The sequence below is a fragment of the Microtus oregoni genome, unplaced genomic scaffold (genome assembly GCF_018167655.1).
Source record: "Microtus oregoni isolate MIOR12 unplaced genomic scaffold, Mior012 000025F_ref0000491, whole genome shotgun sequence".
NCBI lineage: Eukaryota > Metazoa > Chordata > Mammalia > Rodentia > Cricetidae > Microtus > Microtus oregoni.
The window spans coordinates 2,780,176-2,802,116 of NW_024543084.1; the positions used below are offsets into that span (position 1 = coordinate 2,780,176).

The 21,941-nt window shown below is 39.7% G+C and overlaps 1 protein-coding gene across 1 annotated transcript in view; it reads right to left on the minus strand.

Annotated features, from left to right (window-relative positions):
- LOC121462866 (rho GTPase-activating protein 15) overlaps positions 1–21,941 on the minus strand; it is a 568,141-nt gene that overhangs the window by 248,011 nt on the left and 298,189 nt on the right. The window contains exon 8 of the mRNA XM_041674830.1: positions 3,748–3,870. Within this exon, the coding sequence (XP_041530764.1) occupies positions 3,748–3,870 (123 nt within the window). The remainder of the gene's footprint in view (positions 1–3,747; positions 3,871–21,941) is intronic.

The following is a 21,941-nucleotide window of genomic DNA, read 5'->3' on the forward strand; positions in this document are numbered from 1 at the left end:
TGCAAAAGGCACAGAGAAAAAGAAAGAAATCCAGATAAAGAATTATTGATACTCTTATTAAGACTGAGGAATAATATTGAGAATTCTTTCAGGCTAGGAGAAAAATTAATATTGGAAAAGCAATTCATTCTGGTGATCTAACAGTGAGACAAGAACTCAAAAGAGGAACAGGACACACATGGGAGGAATGTGTCAACACCCAAACAAAAGGAAGATCATTTTAGAGTTGAAAGGAATCAGTATCCTTGGGATTAAGTGCTAAGCAGAATAAATTAGACAAGTATTGTCAACTATATACATTATCTTGTTTATGAAACTTAAACACAAAGTACCAAACCATTTTAATTTGAAGGAGAGAAAAAAGCAACCCTTACTGTATAAAAGGTGAATTATAAGAATGGAGCATTTAATTCTGTCTTGTAGAAGTAGTGGAATTTTATATCCAACTGAACCACTAGTACAGTATGTGGGCATTTGCTGGGGAATAGTACGTAGTAATAAATTGCTTTTGTACCATGGACAAGGCAATGGGTTTGATCCCTACCAACACACACACACACACACACACACACACACACACACACACACGCACGCATGTACGCACACACGCATGCAACCAAACCAAACAAACAAATACAAAACCTTGCCCTAGTTGGGCTGATGGAAGTTTTAGGACTTCTAAAACAAACACACAATCAAACAAGCCCCCTAAATGGTAGCTATATTGAAAGTGTTTTCTAAATGAGTTAATGATTTTTGTCTCAAAGTAACAAAAGGGACTAGAATAAGAAGGAGTAATCATGAGGTTTCCAGAAAGCAAATACAACTCAGAACACTTAGAGAAAAATCAGAACGTAATAAGTCAACATTTCCAGCTGAGGTTTCCTTATGACTTTAGAAGATAACCAGAGAGAAAAGCAGGGGGTAGAAGAGCAGAAGAGAAAGACAGGAGAGGAAGTAGTTGATAGCCCAAAAGCCAAGGTAGAGAGACAGAAAAACAACAACAACATCAAAACCAGAGAAGGGTCTGCACAGGAAAATCACAATAAAAAATTCTGATGGATTTTAACTGGTGAAACAACCTTGGGAAACAAGAATAGTAACATTATCCCTTGTGGGACTAATCAGCCCATGGAGTTTATAAAGAACTTTAAGAATAATAAAGCAACACACCACAGCCTTAAAGATACAGAATATACAGACAGACTGATCAACATTAAAGATGCAAAAGATATTGGCAAACTAGTCTGCATCCACACAACAATCACACAGATCAGAAACTCGTCTCCTGAAGGCTTGTGAATAGAAACCAACATGGCGTCCCCTTAAGAGCAAAGTGGGAAGGGAGCTAGAAACATTGCTTAATAACACACACTTTGAGTTTCCTCTGTTATCTTTACATCTTTAAATAGATTCATATACTAATGATTAAATATAGAAGCCATATGGTATTGATTTTACTTGGGTTCTATATATAGTAAGAGAATAAAACAATTTTCTATGACACAGCTCTTTTGTTTTTATACCAGGAAGCCTTGGTTGTTCCTAAACAACAAAAGCCCAAACACCAAACAATTGTTACCTTTTCCAAAAGCTGTAAACCCAAATAATTCCTATGTATGAACATCAATGCTATTGTTTGAAAGATTACAACAGAGAAACTTGGATAAAACTAAAGAGCTAGTAAATTCCATAAATGAGTTGTAGTTATGAAGAAACACACCCACTCCCCTAAAATGCCCCTATTTGCTCACAATCTATATATAAATCTGATTCAAACTGTGGGTCCAGCGAGCAGCTCACTCTAATAAACTCATACATCTGAAAAGGGCCCCTTCCTCCCTTAGGCAATGCAAATCCATTTGAACAATTTCAGAGGTTATCTTGTGACTTGCCATTTTTATTATATTTGGTATCGCTGTATTTTTCTCAATAGCTATATTTAAAAAATTATAAAATTCCTCCCCATCAAGTGACTTTCTGGATCTAGATTTTAACCTCTGCAGTCAAGTCTTACCAGGACCCCATGGCTCAAAAGCATAGGTTTTGCCTACAGGGCTGTGACTACGTGTACTTTGTGGACAGCACACGGAGTGTCACAGTCTATAAGGTACTGGCTTCTGTCCTCTCAGTGGGGTTCAGTGAGGACTGGCTAAGGCCAGAGCTCGGTCCCCTCTACCTTTGGAAACAAGTACATTAGAGAACAAACACTGGAAAATATTCAGGGCCTTAGCAAATCAACCCCGGGTCTGGAAGGTCATTTAAAGAAAGTGATGCAAATGCTCCATTTAGAAACAGCACCGATTCGTTTATAGAGAACACTAGCACTCTTTCTAAATACTCGTCCTCTTGAAAGAGGTTTTCTTTCTTTTCTTCTTCTTCTTTTTCTGGTGAAATTAACAGTGTAACTATTCATCATTTATTTTTATGTAACGTTTCTTAACTGATTAAAATTTTGATTTTTTTACTTTCTCCCCTGACTCTGTCTTAACTATGAAAATTGTGCTGAAGTGTTGAATTTGACTAGCCAGATGCTTTTAAAAATTGGTTTAATGCCATTTATCTTGCTGGAAAAAAAATCTCAGTGAAAGCCTTGAGAAAAGTTCATAGATAAAATTGAAACAAGCCAGGAAGTGACTACATTTGCATAACTTGATCTGTATTTGGAAAAAAAGATGCCGCTGAAGACAACAATGGAAGCTTATCAAATCAGAATTACACATAGATTTTCCATAGCTCTGCTAATGAATACTGACTCATCGGTGAGCTATGGGGAAACCTCAACAGAGCTCTAGTTAGGAAAGCAGGCAGACATCAGTCAAAGAGCATTAGCTTTGGCTCCGAGGCTGCCTTCTCAGGCCATTCTAGAGGGTGCTGGTGAGGCCAGTTTGCTCACCTGATTGGAGCCAGATCCTACCGCTGAACCAAGAAGCTGTTCATTTCACTGCACACACACACACACACACACACACACACACACACACACACACTTAAGCTTATGGAAAAGTTGGCATTGTGTGAGCTGCTAATGAATTGTCTCTATCTCTTCAGTAGACAGATAACTTACACCTGAATCTTTCTCAAGTTGGGCCATCTAAAGGATGATTCCAAAGGTAGAAGTGACTGAAGGTTACTGGATGAGATTGACTTGGCAGTGTGTCGAATGCCCTCCCGAATGTAACACATGGGGAAGCTGAGGTTCAGGAAAATCACTTCATGTTGTCAACAGAGTTAACTGGTAGATCCAGAGCCTGAATTCCGATTATTGCCATGCACGGAACTGTCTTTCCAATCTCACGGCTAGCATAGTTGAGGATTATTTTTCTACCTGAGATATATTTGCAGGGGGAATCTCCTTATTTTGCTTCATGCTGAACTGTCATCCTCTAGGCGTCTCTGGCTTTTTTCCTAGCATTCTCTAAGACTCTGGTTTCAATGACTAGATACCACTATTGAAATCAGGACCCATTTGACAGTGAAAAAGGCTACTGATAATAAGTAGACTGGAAAAAGAGATGTAAACAGTACAGGCCCATGGGAAAACACACTGTCACCCTCGTGGGGCATCTCCCAGAACAACACTTCTCTGCTCCTGGTACAGAGGACAGGTCCTTTGAGGCCAACTCTGGCTATTTCTTTTCTCTATAATCTCATACCACCAACTTTATTTACTCAAGGGTCATTTTTCTGGACAACTATATTTTCTTCCATTACAGAGCAAGCCACAAAAACGATGCTGTCCCGTACCTTTAATGAGACCCTTTTCTTGCAAAGTTTTCAGAGAAGGTCTTCGGGAGATGAACTTCTTCAGTCTGCTCTTCACACGGTTCTTATCACTTGTATCAGATGCACTGTGATGCAGCCGGAACACTGAGGAATGAAAACAGTGTCAGGGTTTTGGTTTGTTTTTGCTTTTTTTGTACATTTTTATTCGTGATTATTACTTTGGATAAAAACAAACGTGAGGCAAGTTACAGAATGACCACGTGGAGGGCTACCAGGACCCCTCTGTCTAGCTAGGGCAGAGGAATAAAATTTGTCTACTCGGAAGCACTGTGCTATTGTATCCAATGTGCAAAGAGAAGAGGGCTAGCTAACTCATTTCTATTTCCTTTCCCTTATGTTTAATATAGAAACCTTCCTCTAGATAATTCCTTTTCCTTGCATCTAAAAAAAAAAAAAGTTACAGTTAGACAAATAACCTATTGGAGGAGCGCATTAGCTCTGCTAATTTCAAGTAATATTGATTACATACTAGATCTCCCTACATAAGGCATTGTTTTGAAAGGTTTACATACACACATGATTTTGCTACTCTTCTTTTTTTATATCAACTCACGGGATTTCTTTCCCTGGGATGCAGCCACTTCTTACTCAAATTTATAAAATTTGCCTCCGAATTTTCCACATTGCTCTGACTCCTCTGCCCTCAGATCTTCGTTCTATTTCCAGTCAAGCATGTGTTACACTCAGTCCTGAACCAAAGTCTGCTGATCGTCACACTCGATGCTGAGTTAGGGGAATTCAATGACAAAAGTAGCAAATGTAATAGACTCTGGGCTTTCAGAGAGCCTATGGTCCAGCCATATTCACAGGCTGTTATTATTAATTACCGATGGCAATTTGATATGTCTGTGAGATAAGATAAATTCTATATCTGTCTCTACTATTTTAACCCAATTATCGACAAAAATGTGTAGTCTGTTTTTAAAATCTGCCTTGTTCAGACAGTAAAAACAAAATCTGTAATCAGACATGAAAGAGTATGTCTGCATCCTCCTTTCTCCAGCTTGGACCCCAGGCAGGAACACACTTCAGTTGACAAGGCTAGAAGTCAAGATGAAGCACCCAACAGAAGCAGGTGGACATCCTGCCTACCTGGTAGCTGTGGAGAATGATGGCATTTTATTTTTAAATTAAGTTTCAAAAATTGGTGGGATCTGAGACAATGTGCTATATAGAACTGAGAACAGTACTTATCATAGAAAAGGACCACAATACGTAATTTTACCCGAAAATAATTGTTTTCAGCTATCTCTGTTTTAGGCCAGATGACTTGTAGCTATAGGGACTTTTTACATAATCTACACAGGTTGCCAGCTGCACCTCATTGGATGTGACAATCAAAACCACATCTAGACATAGCCAAATGTACCTTGGAGGGAGGCACAATTGTCCCTGCTTAAGAATTATCGCTTAAACGATTTGGGGCATTAATATGGCACAATTAAACCCTCCTTTCTGGGTGGTAGAAGCTTCATCAGCACACCGAGAGAACAGCTTACATTCTGGCCTAGTCATTGCAAAGGATCTCAGTGGTATATGAATAAGAATAGTTAATACCTAGTTAATACTACAGAAATGGAAAGAATGATGGAGTATTGCCACAATATTAACTACTATAAATAATTAAATATATATATATATATTTATTATACTATACTGTAATCAATGGTTCCAGGTCTGCATTCCTGTGTGAGGCTAAAGAACACTTAGTATCCTTCAAAGACACATGTCTTGGAGAGATTTCATTCGATTTCACAGAACTGGTAATTATATGGAACAACTAATTTAAGTTTTTCCAGGTTGCCAAAGATTCTGTTTTTCACTGCTTTTCTTGCCTCAAACCCCTGCAATTCCCATGCCAGGGTGTCAAAAACCATAAGACCAGGCAGTGTAGTTTTTGTCTGCCATTACAGAGCTCATAAACATTTGTGACTAAAAAGTACTTTGCAAATTAACACACACACACAAACACACACACACACACACACACACACACACACACACACCCCTCTACAAATGATACATTATGAAAATAATTATGTAGTGAGTTATATCTTTCTGGAACCCCCTAGGTATTCCAGAGATAGTATTCTTAATTAGAGAGATATATATGTACATTATATTGTTTCCAATCCCACCATCTGGCTCCACATGTGAGAAATGTCTGCAAGGTGTATTGGATTGTATGGGAAACGTTTTAACTTCTTCTCACCCAGCCTTACAGCATCATGGGTAGGGTTACACAGATTTGAACAGAGGCAGACTCTCCATAGGTGCTTATAATGATGGCCTCCCTGAGTGTCATCTTCCATTTCCCAGAGCCGTAAATAATCATCCTTAGACGAGTCAGATTGCAAGGCCTTTGCCATCAACGCTTTGTTCCTTTCGTTCTAAGGGGAGTTATGAAGACGTTAAAGTCAGTAGAAGCCTGTAATATATGGCCTACTTTTTATTAACCAAATAACTAGAAAGAAAGTGCTATAAATACAAAATAAAAATGTAAGAGACGCCTGGCTATGAAGACAGGTCCATCCCGGGGCCCTGCAAACGGCAGTAAAAGCCTTTGAATATTGTGGTTTACAAATCTGATGTTAACAGCCAAACTTATAAAACAGTTTATGCTTTTCTGTTGTCAAGGGAGAAGAACTTGCCAAATTGTTCATTTTAAGTAAATACAACATAAGCAATTAAGAAAAGCAAAGTTTAAACACATGCCTGTGATAATCAGGACAGCTCGCTTCTGATCTCTCTCCTGATCCCACAGAACAGTGTTCCTTTCATTTTCCCACAGCACCCAGTGACCCCACACATACTTTTAGAAACTTGTAATCACACAGTGCAAATAAAAGGACACTTTACTGGAAAATACACAGTGTGGTACAATAATCCATCATTTATGAAAAATAGAATTCAGCCTTTTCTTTTTCCTCAGAGATTTAACTACTTTTTGAGGGTGAAACTTCCTGCAGTTTGAAGATTTATGTTAAGCCAATGAGCAGTTTTTTTCCATTCCCATTTAAACATTTTATTTGAAAATGAAAAGAGCTGTAAGAGATACGGGTTGAATTCTAAAGCAGTTAATCTGATTTACAGAGGAGAACAGGAATGTCCTTAATTCTATGTATTGTCACCTCCATGTAAGTTAGCTTGGTTGTGCTCACTTTCCGGGGTTTCTGGAAATAATGCATATATTTCCTTTATATTTTCCTCTTAGTTTTCCAATGATTGTAAAATTTTCTTTGAAGCTCAATAGCATTTTTTTTTCAAAGACCAAGAATCTTTTTTTTTTTTTTTAAGTATGCAATTTAAGTCTGAGCACATAGAGGCAAACAGCACTACCTTAAAACAGGATTCTTAACCAGTTGAGAGATTTAATTGGTGCTAAGGCAGAGAGGTGCTAGGATCCTGCACTTTGGAAGGTATTAGGATGGCGAGCTTTCTCAGATGCTCTTCAGTTAGCAGCATTATGTGTGACAGTAAGCATTAACTCAACATAAGTCTTCTACCCAGGCCAGTCTTTGGGGAGTTCCCTGGTACCTCTTGTGCATTTTTTTCCCACAGTAATGGAGGGAAGGGCCACACAGTGTGGATGATGGTCATCTACTACCATTCTATTAAGGCTATGGGAACCACAAAAGAAAACCCCAAATCTTCCAGAATCTAACAGTTTGGATAATATAATCCAGGATCGTGTATCTGCCAGAACTTTGCTTGCTTGGGACTTATTTTGAAATATTTCCTTTTCCTGCCAAACTGCTGTTCTCGCAGTATTCCCATGTCACAATTACATGCTTTCATTGTTATTTTTTTATATTTGGAAATTCTAGGAGAGCTAAGGCTTCAGAAATGTCACTAAAAGAGAGGCGAGTTGCTACTCCTCAGAAACACAGCACCGGGCAGTTTTCAGGGCTACTTCCTTTCATTTTACGAAAGGCATTTTGCGTGAATCAATCTCAGTTGAGGCTAGAGAGTCCCGTTATCAGCCAGGAGTTGCCAGCATTTCAGCTTCCATTCAAGAGGACATCAGGGCTAAGCTGGCAGGAATGGTCAGTGCAATCAGTTTAGCACCCCATGGTGTCCGCAGTGAGAGATCCAGAAAGAAATGTCAAAATAAGGTCAAAGCAGACTCTTTACCCTCAGAGGTTCTGAGGTACTTCTTAAACCATCCCAAGGACTGTCCCGACAAGCGTGCTGTTGTTTCAACTCAGGTTTTCCAACACAACTTTCTTGTATTTGGGGGGTCATTCTGTATTGATACCTTCTTACCAGTACCTTACCCAAAATTGATGGAAAAGAAAAAGGACGTTCATTATGTTTCGTTTCCGCCTTTGTATGTTTCTTCTCAGGCAGTACACACTTGGGCTAATGATGGGCTTGGACTGGACAGACTTTCCAGCATGACCCTTCCAGCAGGCGGGTCTAGAGCATGCGGGTTTTAAATGTTGCTCCCTACACTAGAGGGAGAAAGGGGGAAGATTTAGGCTTAATACACTGTGGGTCATTTACTATCTCCTTCTTTTCCATATGTTCAATGTAAATAGAAGCCATAATTTCAACTCTCAATATATAGTTTGAGAAACTAAGTTATTGAAACTTTGAGTGACTCACTCAAAGTACAAATCATGATTAAGTCTGGAAATAATTAGCAGAGTTAACGCAGGGATTTTAACAGCAGCGCTTTGTTTTAACTGCTTCGTTCCCACTTCGACATTGTAAAAATACGAAACAGATGATTTGATTCATAGTGGAAGGGTGTGCATACATCATATGTTCAGCGGTCCATATTTATGCTCTGTACCCTTTTATGGAGAAGTGAGAATTCATATAGTGAAATTGTTTACTCTCCGAATAAATTTTCTAGCTAAATAGTCAAGTCTGAACCCATTTTTATAATCTCAGTGTTATTAAAAAAGACGGCGACTACTATAATTCATCCCTATGTAAATTCCATGGCTACTTTTCCCAGTAATATGTGTATACATGTCTTCCTCCTCTAATGAGTTCACCGTAGGTGAATTACTCATGGTTGCAATATGCAGCCTTTCTTTCAGGACAGATTTATCAAGTTTCTTTTTATGATCGAGAGTTCAAAAAGATCTTTGCACTGCTGTTTGAATTTATACTTCATTTCCAAAAGAACAAAAGGGGAGAAGAGAAAGTAGACCTTAATAGCCTCCAACTATTGGACACGGAGAGAAACACAATGTGGTTGTTCCCTGAAACAGGACCATCAGCAGGGTAAGCTATGGGGCCAGCTCATTAAAACATTCTTCTATTGACCAGCTATTTTATCTTGGTTCCTCATGAATTGACACAGTGCCAGTAAACTCTTCTGAGAGCCACTCACAACTTTGATAAATTTGTTAATAAAGTAAGTGGCTCCTGAGCTAAAGCAGTAGCTGGTTTTAAAATTTCAATTATGCGAGAGAAAGAGAGAGGTAGCATGCATGGGTCATCCATCCAGACAGAAGGTACGTTGCGGTAGGAACCTGTTCTCCTTGAGCAAAGGTGGTATATTAAAAGCAGAAATGGGTACTGCCATGATAGGAAACAGGCACAGCCCAATTAAACCAAAAGAGCCCGACAGAAAATGTGAATGTCAGTCTCCAAAGATGATGGACCATGGGATTGTAATCATGGTAATTAATGGCACAGCAGAGTTCTAGAAAATTCCCATCTAAACATTTTGTGAAAAAGGAAGGAGCATTGCAGAATAAAAAAAAAATTACGTTGAATGGTTTTGATTATTTCAAGGGCAATCTGAGCCAAACCCTAAAATCCACACTGTTGAATTAGGGGTTATTTAAACTCTCTCTCAGTGTGCACACTCACAAGGAGAGCCAGTAGAATGAGTGTACATTAGCTTCCACACTCCAGGAAATGTGTAGAGATGCATTTTGACAGGTATGGAGCAGAGCGACAGAACTGTGTCATTTTCCCTTAACTCTCAGAATTCCTGGTCTTTTGGAAGCTACAACATATCTTTAGAAAAGAATATGCTATTCTACATCCAAAAATTGTCAAGCATGAAATTTGAACCAAAATAGAAACACCCACACACATACACCACCACCGCCACCACCACTAGCACCACAACCACCACGCTCATGTATGAAGAGTGTGGAGTGAGAAATGTCTTAAAAATTAAAATAATATTTAGTTAGAAGAAACATTTTAAGTATGTATTTGGATTATAAAAAAAAATACAGGGCTGATGAGTAGACTCTGTGGGTAAAGGTCTTGCCAGGCAAGCATTAGACAGAGTTTTAATGTCCAGCACCACATGAAAAGCTGGACCTCATACCAATGTTGCCCTGGGTGCTAGGGGAGATAGGTGAATTTTGAAGTTCATCCATCATCTAGTCTAAACCAACTGCTGAGAAGGAGGTTAAGTGAGAGACTTCACTTTAATATATAAAAATAAAAGGTAGAGAGTGATTGCTAACTCCACACATATGTACACATATATAGTAACAATCACCAAAGGCACAGCCAAAAGAAAATAAGAGAAATACGCATAAAACTTAGAAATATGTATAAGCATTGATAAAGGTATAGGATACAGATAGAAATGGCATAGATGTAGATGGAGATACAGATATAGGGGGAAACCTGGGTTATAATAGGTATATATGTATATATATGTATATATATATATATAAATGTAGGTATAGACATAGATTTAGGTCTAGATAAAGATGTAGATATAGATATAGATAAATTACTGAGTCATCTAAAACAGTCTTAGTTTCAGTTTTGGTTAACCACTCTGGTTATCCTAATATATTTGTTCCTAATAATGACCAGTGTTTTGGGAGTACCTGTTATACACCAAGCAACTTTCCAAGCAAGGTGTGTCTTATTTATTTACTATAATCTCTCAGCCTGGTATGTTCCATCGTGTTAATTGCCCATTCTTTATGTTAAGAATCTGATCATGTAACAGGTGGGCAATAGAGCCAGAATACAGGGCTATTTGAGTCATAAGTCAATGTCCTGCCTTTCCATTTTCCATCATGTTATCAATGTCTAATGACATAAAAATGTCACCATCTGCCTTGCCTTTCTTCGGTACTTTCAATATAACATTTGAATCCTCTGCATTCCAAGAACTGTGGACACTAGAGCATGGTGCTATGCGTTGTTGTAGGCCTGAGAGGGAAACAGACTGCCTTAGGTGACATGAGTAAATCAAGGGACAGCAAAGGAGCTGATGACTGAACCACCTTGGGACTGCCAATATAATCACTGAAGAGGGCATCTGACAGTGGGAGCTGTCTGCTGCCACAGGGCAGCACACTCCTAGGAGATTCACTAGCCACTCTCCAAGTGACTATATGACGCAAGACAACACTGAGTATCAAAAGGAGCTCTAGCTAAAGATTGGGACTCCCTTAAGACAAAAGGAGCTAGCCACCTATCACAATTTCTCGGCTCTACTCCAGATGTCATGCGTGGTTTTCCCAAGACTGACATACTTACGTACCAAGCCAACAGGGTCAGGGAACACATCCACCTTTGCAAGCCCTCTCTCTGTTCTTTTCTAAACGCTTGCCAGGACATCTCATTTTTCTCTAGGCCCAATCACGGAGATCAGTGACTTACGTCATTCGTGTTGCTTTGCCGGATGAGTATTTGACTTCAGCAATAGTATTTAATGGGAAAGCACCAAAGAGCTATAGTTTCTTCCCAATGCTCATGTTCTTTCTTTAAACAACAACAACAACCAGGTGTGCCCCTTTCTCTTTCCCGTTCTCTCACTCTCTGATGAATGCTAACTATAATATTTCAACTTGTCACTTAGCGTGGCACCTTATTTAACCTACACAAGAGGTTTTATTTTGTATATGTGTGTGTGTACGTCTGCCTTTATTTGTTAAACGAGGCTAACGATATCCACACCAGAGACTGATGTGCAAGGAAAATGCCCTGATAGAGGCAAAGCATGCAGCAGAATGACAAGCATATGCTAAGCATTCAGCCTACGCTAGCAATTGTTGCTACTCTTAAGGTGGTGGGAAGTGTCCTATACAGCTAGGGCTGTACCCATTCATAATCAACAAGAAGCAGAACAGGTGTAAACCTCCCACTCTCCATCCTGCAGCACAGCATCTAACATTTTCAACCTTTCCTGAGCGCTTGCTCTCTATCTGCTATCATTAGAGCTTACTCTTGGCTGCTGCATGTTTATGCACACATTTATTTATATAGATGCACATGTACATAAGTGTTTTATATGTGTGCATTTAAATGAACCGTTCCTTGCTTCTCCATTAAAGGAAAATCTGGAATATAATCTCCAGAGTTACCTGCGATTAGTATCTGCCAGGTAGACTACATTTCAAGACTTTGAACACGTGTTAAAAAACGATTGGGCTTCGAAGCACTATCTGTTAAAGACTTTCTGAACTGTGACAGTGGGTATTGACAGTGCTTGTCAGACTAAACCACTATTGATTGGCTCACATCATGTGTATAGCAAAACCAATTTCTTTCAAGTGCTTCTTTCTAACCAAAATACATTATTGCAGCCTTCCTCTCTGTTTATTATAACACCCAAGCTCATCGTATGTAGCACATCCAGCGAAAGGGTTTCACGACGCGCGAGGCAGCAGACACAGCACAGAGAAGCGGAGGCACTTAGCAATCCAAATACTCAGGCGCTGCGAGTTGCTATTCGTTTTGAAAATATTGATTCCTTGCCGTCTTTGTTTTCATTTTACAGTTCTCGTGAGCAGGGAACAACCATGGACTCACCGTGCTTTGCTGTCATTTACTGCCCTGTGGCTCTCATGACTGCTCCTCCTGAAAGAAACTATTTCCGAGCATTGTGTATATGTTAAAGTTGTGGGAAAGAAAGTGTTTATGTTTGGGCCAGTGCTCCCATGCCGATAAACACACATAACCCTAAACACTCAAGAGCGGGTTCGCAGAGGACACACACACACACACACACACGTGGCGGCGGGGGATTTGTCTTTTCCCCAACTTTAGGGCATTTTCTTGGGTAAGTGACTTAGGCCAACTTTGGGCATGAGCTGCATATGGTACAGTTTTGCTGTGAATTTGCATTTGTATTGTGTCTCTCTTCCCCGGAGAGAACAAGTCTTGTAGCAACAATACTGTTTTGGAGCAAAAAGCAGTTCTCACAATACCCCTGTGAATGGGAAGAATTCCATCTTTTTTTTTTCTTCTTCTTTCTTTTTTGTTAGAGAATATAATCATTAAACAAAATTCCCCAAATGACATATCCACAATCAGGGTCTGATGACACCTTGTCTTCCTGAAGTATACAAGGAGTAACTCTAACCCCAAACACCTTTCATCCCGTTTTACCAGGCAAACAATGCCTGATCAGCCATTCCTAAGTTCCTGGGGGGTAATTCTCAGAGTATTATCAAAATTGCCATCCCTCTCTGACCTACTCTGATGATGACAACAGCATAGACTTCCACTAACCCACAAATGCTTTAACGTGCACGGCTGCAGCGCCGTCCTCCTAGCCTAAACGTACCTAGAAATGATAGAAAACAAACCAACAAATTTCTACTCGAAAATGTGTCGTCGTCTTTCAAAGCACCTTCTTGGAAAGGCACGGGGGTTCCTGCTCAGCTGCACATTCTGGACAGGCTGAGATAAGGATTCTTTCTATCTTGCCTGCAGTTCCAGACCATGATGCAGGGCAGTGGCCGCTCTGCCCTGCCTCCTTCGCCTTTCTTGGTGGCCTTCTCACCCCCACATTCTCCAGTGCTGAGACCCACGCCTGGCCTGGGCTTGCACTCTTGGCCGGCTCTGCAGTTTCTGCAGGCCTTGCTCTGGCCTGCGCAGTGGCAACTTCCCTTGTCTGCTAGAGGATATCAGGAATCTGAAAATGCCAGGCCAGAGACAGTCTTTCAAAAAGTAGTGTTTCGGGGGGACAGAACCCTCTATTATTCGAAGAAATATTTTGACATAAGCTTCAAGCTATTTGCTCCAAAATGTGCGGGCAAAGCACTGCTGCCCACCCCCCCACAGGAAGTGTATTGAAAATGCGAAGGGTGCGCAGAGCATATCTGAGGACACAGTGTGTAGTCTACGGCTAAGCGATCAGGGATAGCGGCGTGGTTTGTCCTCACAAATGCTGACAGACAGCTGCAGTTTGCAGCTGGCAGGGAGCTTATGCTCGCTAAACAAAGATCTAGCTGGAGCCCGGTGAATACTTGGCTGTAGCGCAGTGATCATAATTCATAACATACATTTCTAAAGGAGAATTCAAACCCTAAGAAAAAGCCCAGAAAGAGTCCTGTCATTTTGTCGCTTGCTGTGGTCCGGATGTAGGTTGCTTGTTGGCTATTTTGAAACCCCTCAGGGTCTTATATAGAGACCCGGGTTACCATGCCTGTCATAAGTCAAACTTTTCTGCTTTCCTACCACTCTTTCAGATTCCCCAAACCAAAGTGTTATCCCAAATAGGCTGTGCATTTTCCAAAATGAGTCAATTGTAATAAAATTTCCAAACTCTTTCTCCCTCCCTCCCTCTTTCTTTCTTTCTTTCTTTCTTTCACTTTTGAAAACATCAGAATGCCCCCCCTTTTTTGGGGGGGCAAAGTTCAGGCTAGCTTCTCAGAAACATGAAATGCTAAATTTGGGGAAAACAAAAAAACAAAAAACTGAAGAGAACAAAGTGTAAGTGTCCCCAGTTTCTGAGATGAGGAAAGACAGTCAGTTGTGAAGTCACTTGCCCGAGGCAGCAGAGGAAGAAACAGCAAAGCTGGAATCCAAGCCTCTTAAACATCATTTCTGGTTTCTTTGTCAGCACCTCCTTCTGCCTCTTTAATCCCAGATTGACTTTATTAGAAAAATTGTTCTTAAATCCTGAAGAATGTTCTAGGGAGCCTTTTCTGCTGCTTGAGGCGCCCACTGCTGGCCCAATGCTTCCAGTGACTAGGATTTCAGCCTAAATGCAATAATTCCCATCAATTGTTTTAGTCTATGTCTTCACAATTGGAGAGTTTCGAATATAATATGGAAATGTATTTAAATTTATATGCATAATTATGCATAATAATATGAAAAATACATGCCCAAGGGGGGAAATTACAGTAGCCTTCCTTTGACACGCAACAATGCTAAGTGTTTGGCTGTGATTCTTCCCTCCAACTTTTGGTAACCTAAAATCTGCAATAGATTATTCTTATTATTTGGGGTTTTCAGCCTTCCCTTTCCCTGGGGGACAGAGAGCTGTGTTGCAGAATGCCAGGACACCCCTCCAGATGCAGATGTCATTGAGCAGGGCCCTGCTGGATATCCTTTCCATGTGTTTCTGCCTAAGCTGGGAGGGAACGGAGAGGATTGAGCTACGGATGGGAAAATGTGCTCTGCCAAGTTCCAACCCCTCTGAAATTCCAGCTTTTGGACTTGAACAGGCTGCAATCTGGGTCCATTGCAAGCTTGTTCACTCTTGACACAATGAAACTTATGGTCTTGAGGGGAAAAAAAAAACAACAACTGAATTTGGTTTTTAAGACCACCATAAGCTTCTTGAGACATTAAGTACCTTTTACACAAAATAGCAGCGATGGCTTAAGGCTGGAGGAATTGGAAATACACGGATTGAATGACCTTTAAAATACACATAGGTTTAAAACTGAAAGAAAAATGCACTTAGCAAGAAAGCATTTTGACTTATTTCTAAAATATGGATGGAAACATTAAGCAAAGTCAAAACGAGGCCGCAGCACATTCTCATCCTGACTGAAAGATAGACTTTAAATAACACAACAGCCGCAGTCATCAGCATTGATTCCAAACACGAACCTTATGAATGGTGAGAAAGACCGGGTGAGACTTGGGCAATCGCAAGAACTACTGTTATTGTTAGCCCTTAATCCCTTAAACTCCCAAAGTAGAAACAGGAGTGCAAGAGATATATTCTGGCAGGGTCTGACTCCCACCCCAGTTTTGTGAACCGGTAAAAAACATTCACCAAGAAATGTCTCTCCAAATTACCAACAGAAAACAAGTTTAGCTCTTTGTACTCTGTGGCACAGATAAAAAAACAAAAAGTCACCTGTGGGAAAAGCAGTCCCATCCACACAAACAGGTGCGGGCTTACAGGACAGCACCAAGGAAAGCGGGGGGGGGGGGGGGGGCAAGGCCAGGAATTGTGGGTGTCTGCTGCAAAGGAGAACTGAAGTTAATCGTTGTATTGTCAGAAAATGGTCAACTGAGGATTGTTCTAAGTCACCTGGCAGTTTGGCTGAAATATTTCTTTTGCCAGTGTTGTGGTTACGTAAAATAAACTGCCACCGGAGTTTCCTTGTGGGGCAGTTTAAAGTTTAATAATACTCCCTGCATTCCCATCCAGCCTGGAACATAGTTCAGGGTTAATGAAAAAAAAAAATGTCTGAGTATCTACCAGTATCTGGGCTTGATACTGTGTGGGAGGAGAAGACAGGCTTTTGTGTTGAGATCTGACATGGAATTCCATTTCTGCTACCAGTACAGTGCAGGGCTCAGTGCCCCTGGATTTTGATTTTTTTCATCAGCATAATGGAGAGAAAGAGAACTTGAGCTGTGTTGCAATCACTGAATATTCTATCACCTACGATCACATTACTTTGTATGGTATACACAAGGAGGAGAATGCCTCAGTCCCATTCCTTCTTTCTTCAGCATCATCACCATTAGTAGCATACAGTTTGCCACAGAAGCTATATCATAAGACGTAAATAGGACTGGTCCTCGGGCTTTGGGGCTAATAACTAAATATCATCCTATACAACTTTTAAGCCAAAAGAGGACATAGATAATTTCAGAACCTCAGGATCAATGCATAGAAATTTAATTAAGCATATTACTAATAAATATCAGTAAAGGCCAATGTCTATATTGTATAAAGAGAGCTCTAGGGATTGTTTTTCGGACATGGTACATCTTTAATATTTTGCATACCTAAGTCTCTAGCTGATAAATGAGAATTTATTGGGATTTTGTAGAGAACTAGCGTACTGCTGAAGTGAGTGCCCTAGGTGGATGCAGGGCATGCACTACCATTTCTATTTTTACCTCTGCAAATAATATTTAAGCACATATGATTTTTAAAGTTTATCCTGTTCAATAAATCGTATGTCTATCCAGTCAGAAATGGTAGGCTATCTGCTCTGATAAATATGGCAGCAATGTGACCTTGCATAGTGATAAAGAGTATTAACATTATGTTCAAGGTACTTCCATGCCCTATAGTTGAATTAGTGCACAAAACACATTCACTTTTGGTTTAGGAGGTCCTTCTGTTTTTGTGTTGCTTTCATTGGTTAATTAATATAAAAAAAACTGCTTGACATGATAAGGCAGAACTTAAATAGACAGGGAAGACAGAACTGAATTCTGGGGGAAAGAAAGGAGAGTGAGAGAGAGCTGCCATGGAGACGCCAGGTCAGATATGCTAAATCTTTCTTGGTAAGCCACGACCTTGTGGTGAACACAGATTTAATAGAAATGGGTTAAATCAAGATATGAGAGTTAGCCAATAGGAAGCTAGAGCTAATGGTCAAGCAGTGTTTTAATTAATACAGTTTCTGTGTTATTATTTTGGGTGTAAGCTAGCTGGGCGGTCAGGACAAAGGGACCCCCGTGCTCCCTGTAACACATGTTAGTCAAGGCAACTAAAATACATTTTACATATTGAAATGTTTTGTAAAAGACTCTTAGGTCTCAGGGGATAAAATGTTTGCCACAAACATGTGAGAACAGGAGTTTGGAACTCCAGGGCCAACATATTCAGTAGTACACATCTGTAATACTAGCATGCTTCCAGAAAAAGGGGAGGCAGAGCAAAAGAATTGCCTGGAATAAACAGTGGTGATCATAAGGGACCCTGCCTCAAATAAGGGTGAGATCAAGCACTGACACTGGAGGTTGTCCTCTGACCACGACATTAGCCCTATAATACGAGTGTGCCACAGTCACATACATGTAAACACACATAGACACATGAACACAAACACATATACACATAACACATACATTTTAAAGAAAATGGAGGTTAGAGAAACGACTTGGAGGTCCAGAGAGAGTGCTGCTGCTGCAGGGGACTGAAGTTTAGTTTCCAGGCACTTGTCAAGTGGCCTACAACCACCTGCAACTACAGCTACAGAGGGGCCAATGATATATGTCTCAGCATGCATTCCCACATATGTGTACACACACACGTATGCATGCACACATATTACTATACAATGAAATAAAATAATTCTTATCATTTTAAAAATTTTTATCTAAAAGTTTTTTTTTCATTTTACATACCAATCCCGATTCCCTCTCCCCTCCCCTCCTTTCACTCCCTCACCACCTTCCTCCCACCCAGCACTTTGAAGAGTATAGGTATTAGCTCTTCTTGGAAGTTCTGGTAGAATTCTGCACTAAAACCATTTGGCCTGGATTTTTTTTGGTTGGGAGGTTTTGATGACAGCTTCTACTTCCTTGCAGTTTGTAGGTCTATTTAAACTGCTCACCTGGTCTTGATTTAACTGGATGGAAACATGTAGAAGAATGAAAATAGACCCATATCTATCCCCATGCACAAAACTCAAGTCCAAATGGATCAAAGACCTCAACATAAATCCGACCACACTGAACCTGGTAGAAGAGAAAGTGGGAAGTAGTCATCAATGCATGGACACAAGAGACCACTTCCTAAATATTACCCCAGTAGTACAGACAATGAGAGAAACAATAAAAAAATGGGACCTCCTGAAACTGAGAATCTTCTGTAAAACAAAGGATACAGTCAATAAGACAAAAAGGCAACCTACTGAATGAGAGAAGATCTTCACCAACCCCACATCAGACAAAGTACTGATCTCCAAAATATATAAAGAACTCAAGAAATTAGACATCAAAATTCTAAGTAACCCAATTAAAAATGGGGTACAGAACTAAACAGAGAACTCTCAACAGAAGAATCACAAATGGCCTAAAGATACTTAAGGAAATGTTCGAAATCCTTAGCCATCAGGGAAATGCAAATCAAAACAACATCTTATACCTGTCAGAATACCTAAGATAAAATATACCAATGATAGCCTATTCTGGAGAGGAATTGGAGTAAGGAGAACACTCATCCATTGCTGGTGGGAATGCAAACTTTTACAACCACTTTGGAAATCAGTATGGCAGTTTCTCAGAAAATTGGGAATCAACCTACCTTAAGATCCAGCAATATCACTCTTGGGCATATACCCAAAAGATGCTCAATCATACTACAAAAGCATTTGTTCAACTATGTTAATAGCAGCATTATTTGTAATAGCCAGAACCTGTAAACAACCTAGGTGCCCCTCAACCAAAGAAAGGATAAAGAAAATATGGCATATTTACACATTAGAGTACTACTCAGCTGTAAACAAAACAAAACAAAAAAACAATGATATCTTGAATTTTGCATGCAAATGGATGGAATTAAAAAACACTATTGTGAGTGAGGTAAACCAGACCCCAAAAGATGAATATGGTATGTACTCACTCATAAGTGGATACTAGCTATAAACAAAGGATATCATGCCTATAGTTCATGATTCTAGAGAAGCTAAGTAATAAGGTGAACCCTAAGAAAAACATATATAGATCCACCTCGAAAGTTGAAACAGACAAGATTGGCTGACAAATCTCTGGAACATGGGGGTAGGGGAAGAAGGGAGGGTGGAAGGGGAAGAGGAATAAAGAAGGGAAGGAGTGAGGAGAACTTGAGGGAATGGAATAGTTGAGGAGGAAGGACAGAGATGAGAGCAAGGAAAGAGATATTTTTATTGAGGGAGCCATTATAGGGCTAGCAAGAAACCTGGCTCTATAGAAATTCCCAGGAATCCACAAGGATTATCCCAGCTAAGACCCTAAGCAACAGAGGAGAGGGGGCCCGATCTTGACGTGCCCTGTAGTTAGACTGATGAATATCTTAAATATCACCATAAAACCTTCATACATCAATAGATAGAACACTGGACTGAGCTCCCAAAGTCCATTTGAAGAGTGGAAGGAATGAGAATATGAGCAAAGAGGTCAATACCATGATGCGAACACCCGTTGAAATAGTCTACCTGAGCTAATGGGAGCTCATCAACTCTAGCTGGACTGGGAAGAAATAAGCATAGGACCAAACTAGTCCCTCTGAATGTGGGTGACAGTTGCATGGCTGAGGTAGACTGAGGGGCCACTGACAGCGTCACCAGGATTTGTTTCTGCTGCTTGTTCTGGCTTTTTGGGAACCTATTCTCTTTGGATGGATAACTTGCTCAGCCTAGATATAGTAGGGAGAACCTTGGACCTTCCACAAAGCACTGTGCCTTACCCTCTCTGATGGGAGTGGGGCTGAGGGTATGTGGAGGGAATGGGAGTGGGAACTTGGATTGGTATGTATAATGAAAAAAAGATAACTTGTTTTCTTTTTAAAAAATAAATAGGAAAAAGGTGTTCTATAATGACACTTTAATTTTTAAGGGTTATTATTTCAATGCCTCAAAAGTTTTGGGCAAATAAGTGGGCAGTACACTCATACTGAATGAATTGGAGAATATTTGAATTCCATTTTCTAGAAAAATAAAACCTCTCAGTTCCTTTAAAAATATTTCATATTTAGAGATAAAATGATCTTCTAAGAAGACAGACTTCACTGGATAGTTTGAAAAGAAGGGAAATGATGATTAATAATTATCACTGTGACAATGTGAGTTCATATCCACAATCTGTCTGAGAAAAAAGCAAATTCTGCCTCTTCAAAACCTTCTCTTCAAAACTTGAACATGTAGAAATAGTTGTGGCACACTTCCATGTTTGCATATTTATAGATATGAATACAAAATCATTTTCTTTTCTTTTATTTACAGACTAATAGAATTCAGTTTTCAAAAATCTCATTAAATATCTGATTTATACACCTAAAAGATATATCAAAATCATTCCATGTGTACTTATTGACAAGAAGATTCAGGTTAAAAATTATAGACAGTCTTTTTATAACTAATGATTATAAATACAAAAGTTATGATGACAATAAGTGGAATCTCTTTACAATTAAGAGGCTAAGGAAGGAGAGAGAAGGGAGGGGGAGAGAGGAAGAGAAACTAATTCTTAGAGAGAACATCTCAGCTTGTGGCAGAGGTTACAGAAATCCAAGACGAACAGTGTGCATGGAAAATCCAATGTGAACCACATATATAATTGAAAAATGCTTTAATAGCAACAATAAAAAGTAAAAAAAAGTTGGAACTAATTTTAATATTATATTTTCTTTAATTTGTTCTATTTCCTTGTATAATCAATTTCAAATCTTTGAAACATTTCATATTCTTTTTCCTGTACTAAAAATTTTAAGTCAGGTATATATGCTATACTTACAGTACATTTCAATTTACATTCATCTATCTTGCCAGTGCCCGATAGCCACACGACGGTGGTGGCACCCTGTCCATCAGTTCAGTTTAAAGCCCAACTGGGAGATTTAGCCTTCTTTCCAGTGTAACTGAATTTGGAATCACCAAGCTATCACCTCTTGGCCTGTGTGTGAGCATGTTTCAAACAGTTTAAGTAAGGAGATAAGACTCACCTGAACGCAGGCAATACAACCCCAAGGGCTGGAGTTGTGGGTTGAATGAAAAGGGAAGAATGAGCGGGTAAACTGAGTGCCAGCATTTATTTCTCCTTACTTTCTGACCATAGATGTAATGTGAACAGATGTCTCCTGCTTCTGCCTGGCTGCCTTACCGGCATGACTGACTGTGTGCCTTTAAAAACCGGGACCCAAAGCAAACCTTCCTTTCTTAAGTTGCTTTTATGAGACACCTTGTCACAGTCATGAGAAAAAAAAATAACACAGAGTTTCTGGGTGTCATGTCTTAAAAAGAACTGGCTCCAGGAGCCATGGGGGAGTTCTACAGCAGAACAGGAAGCCTGACTCAGCTCAGAGGTTGGCTTACAAGTTTCAGGAGAAGATACTGTCTTAACTCTAGCTGTATGTCCAGTTAGTTCAGCAATTTGCACAAGCTACACTTCATTTTTCTGCCATCATTAGATTGCTGAGTTTAATATTTTTATTTCCAAATGTATTTTATTTCCTCTGGTAGCATGGCCCCTTTAAATGTTCACACATGGCAGTTGTCTTGTATGATTGGTTTTAATTG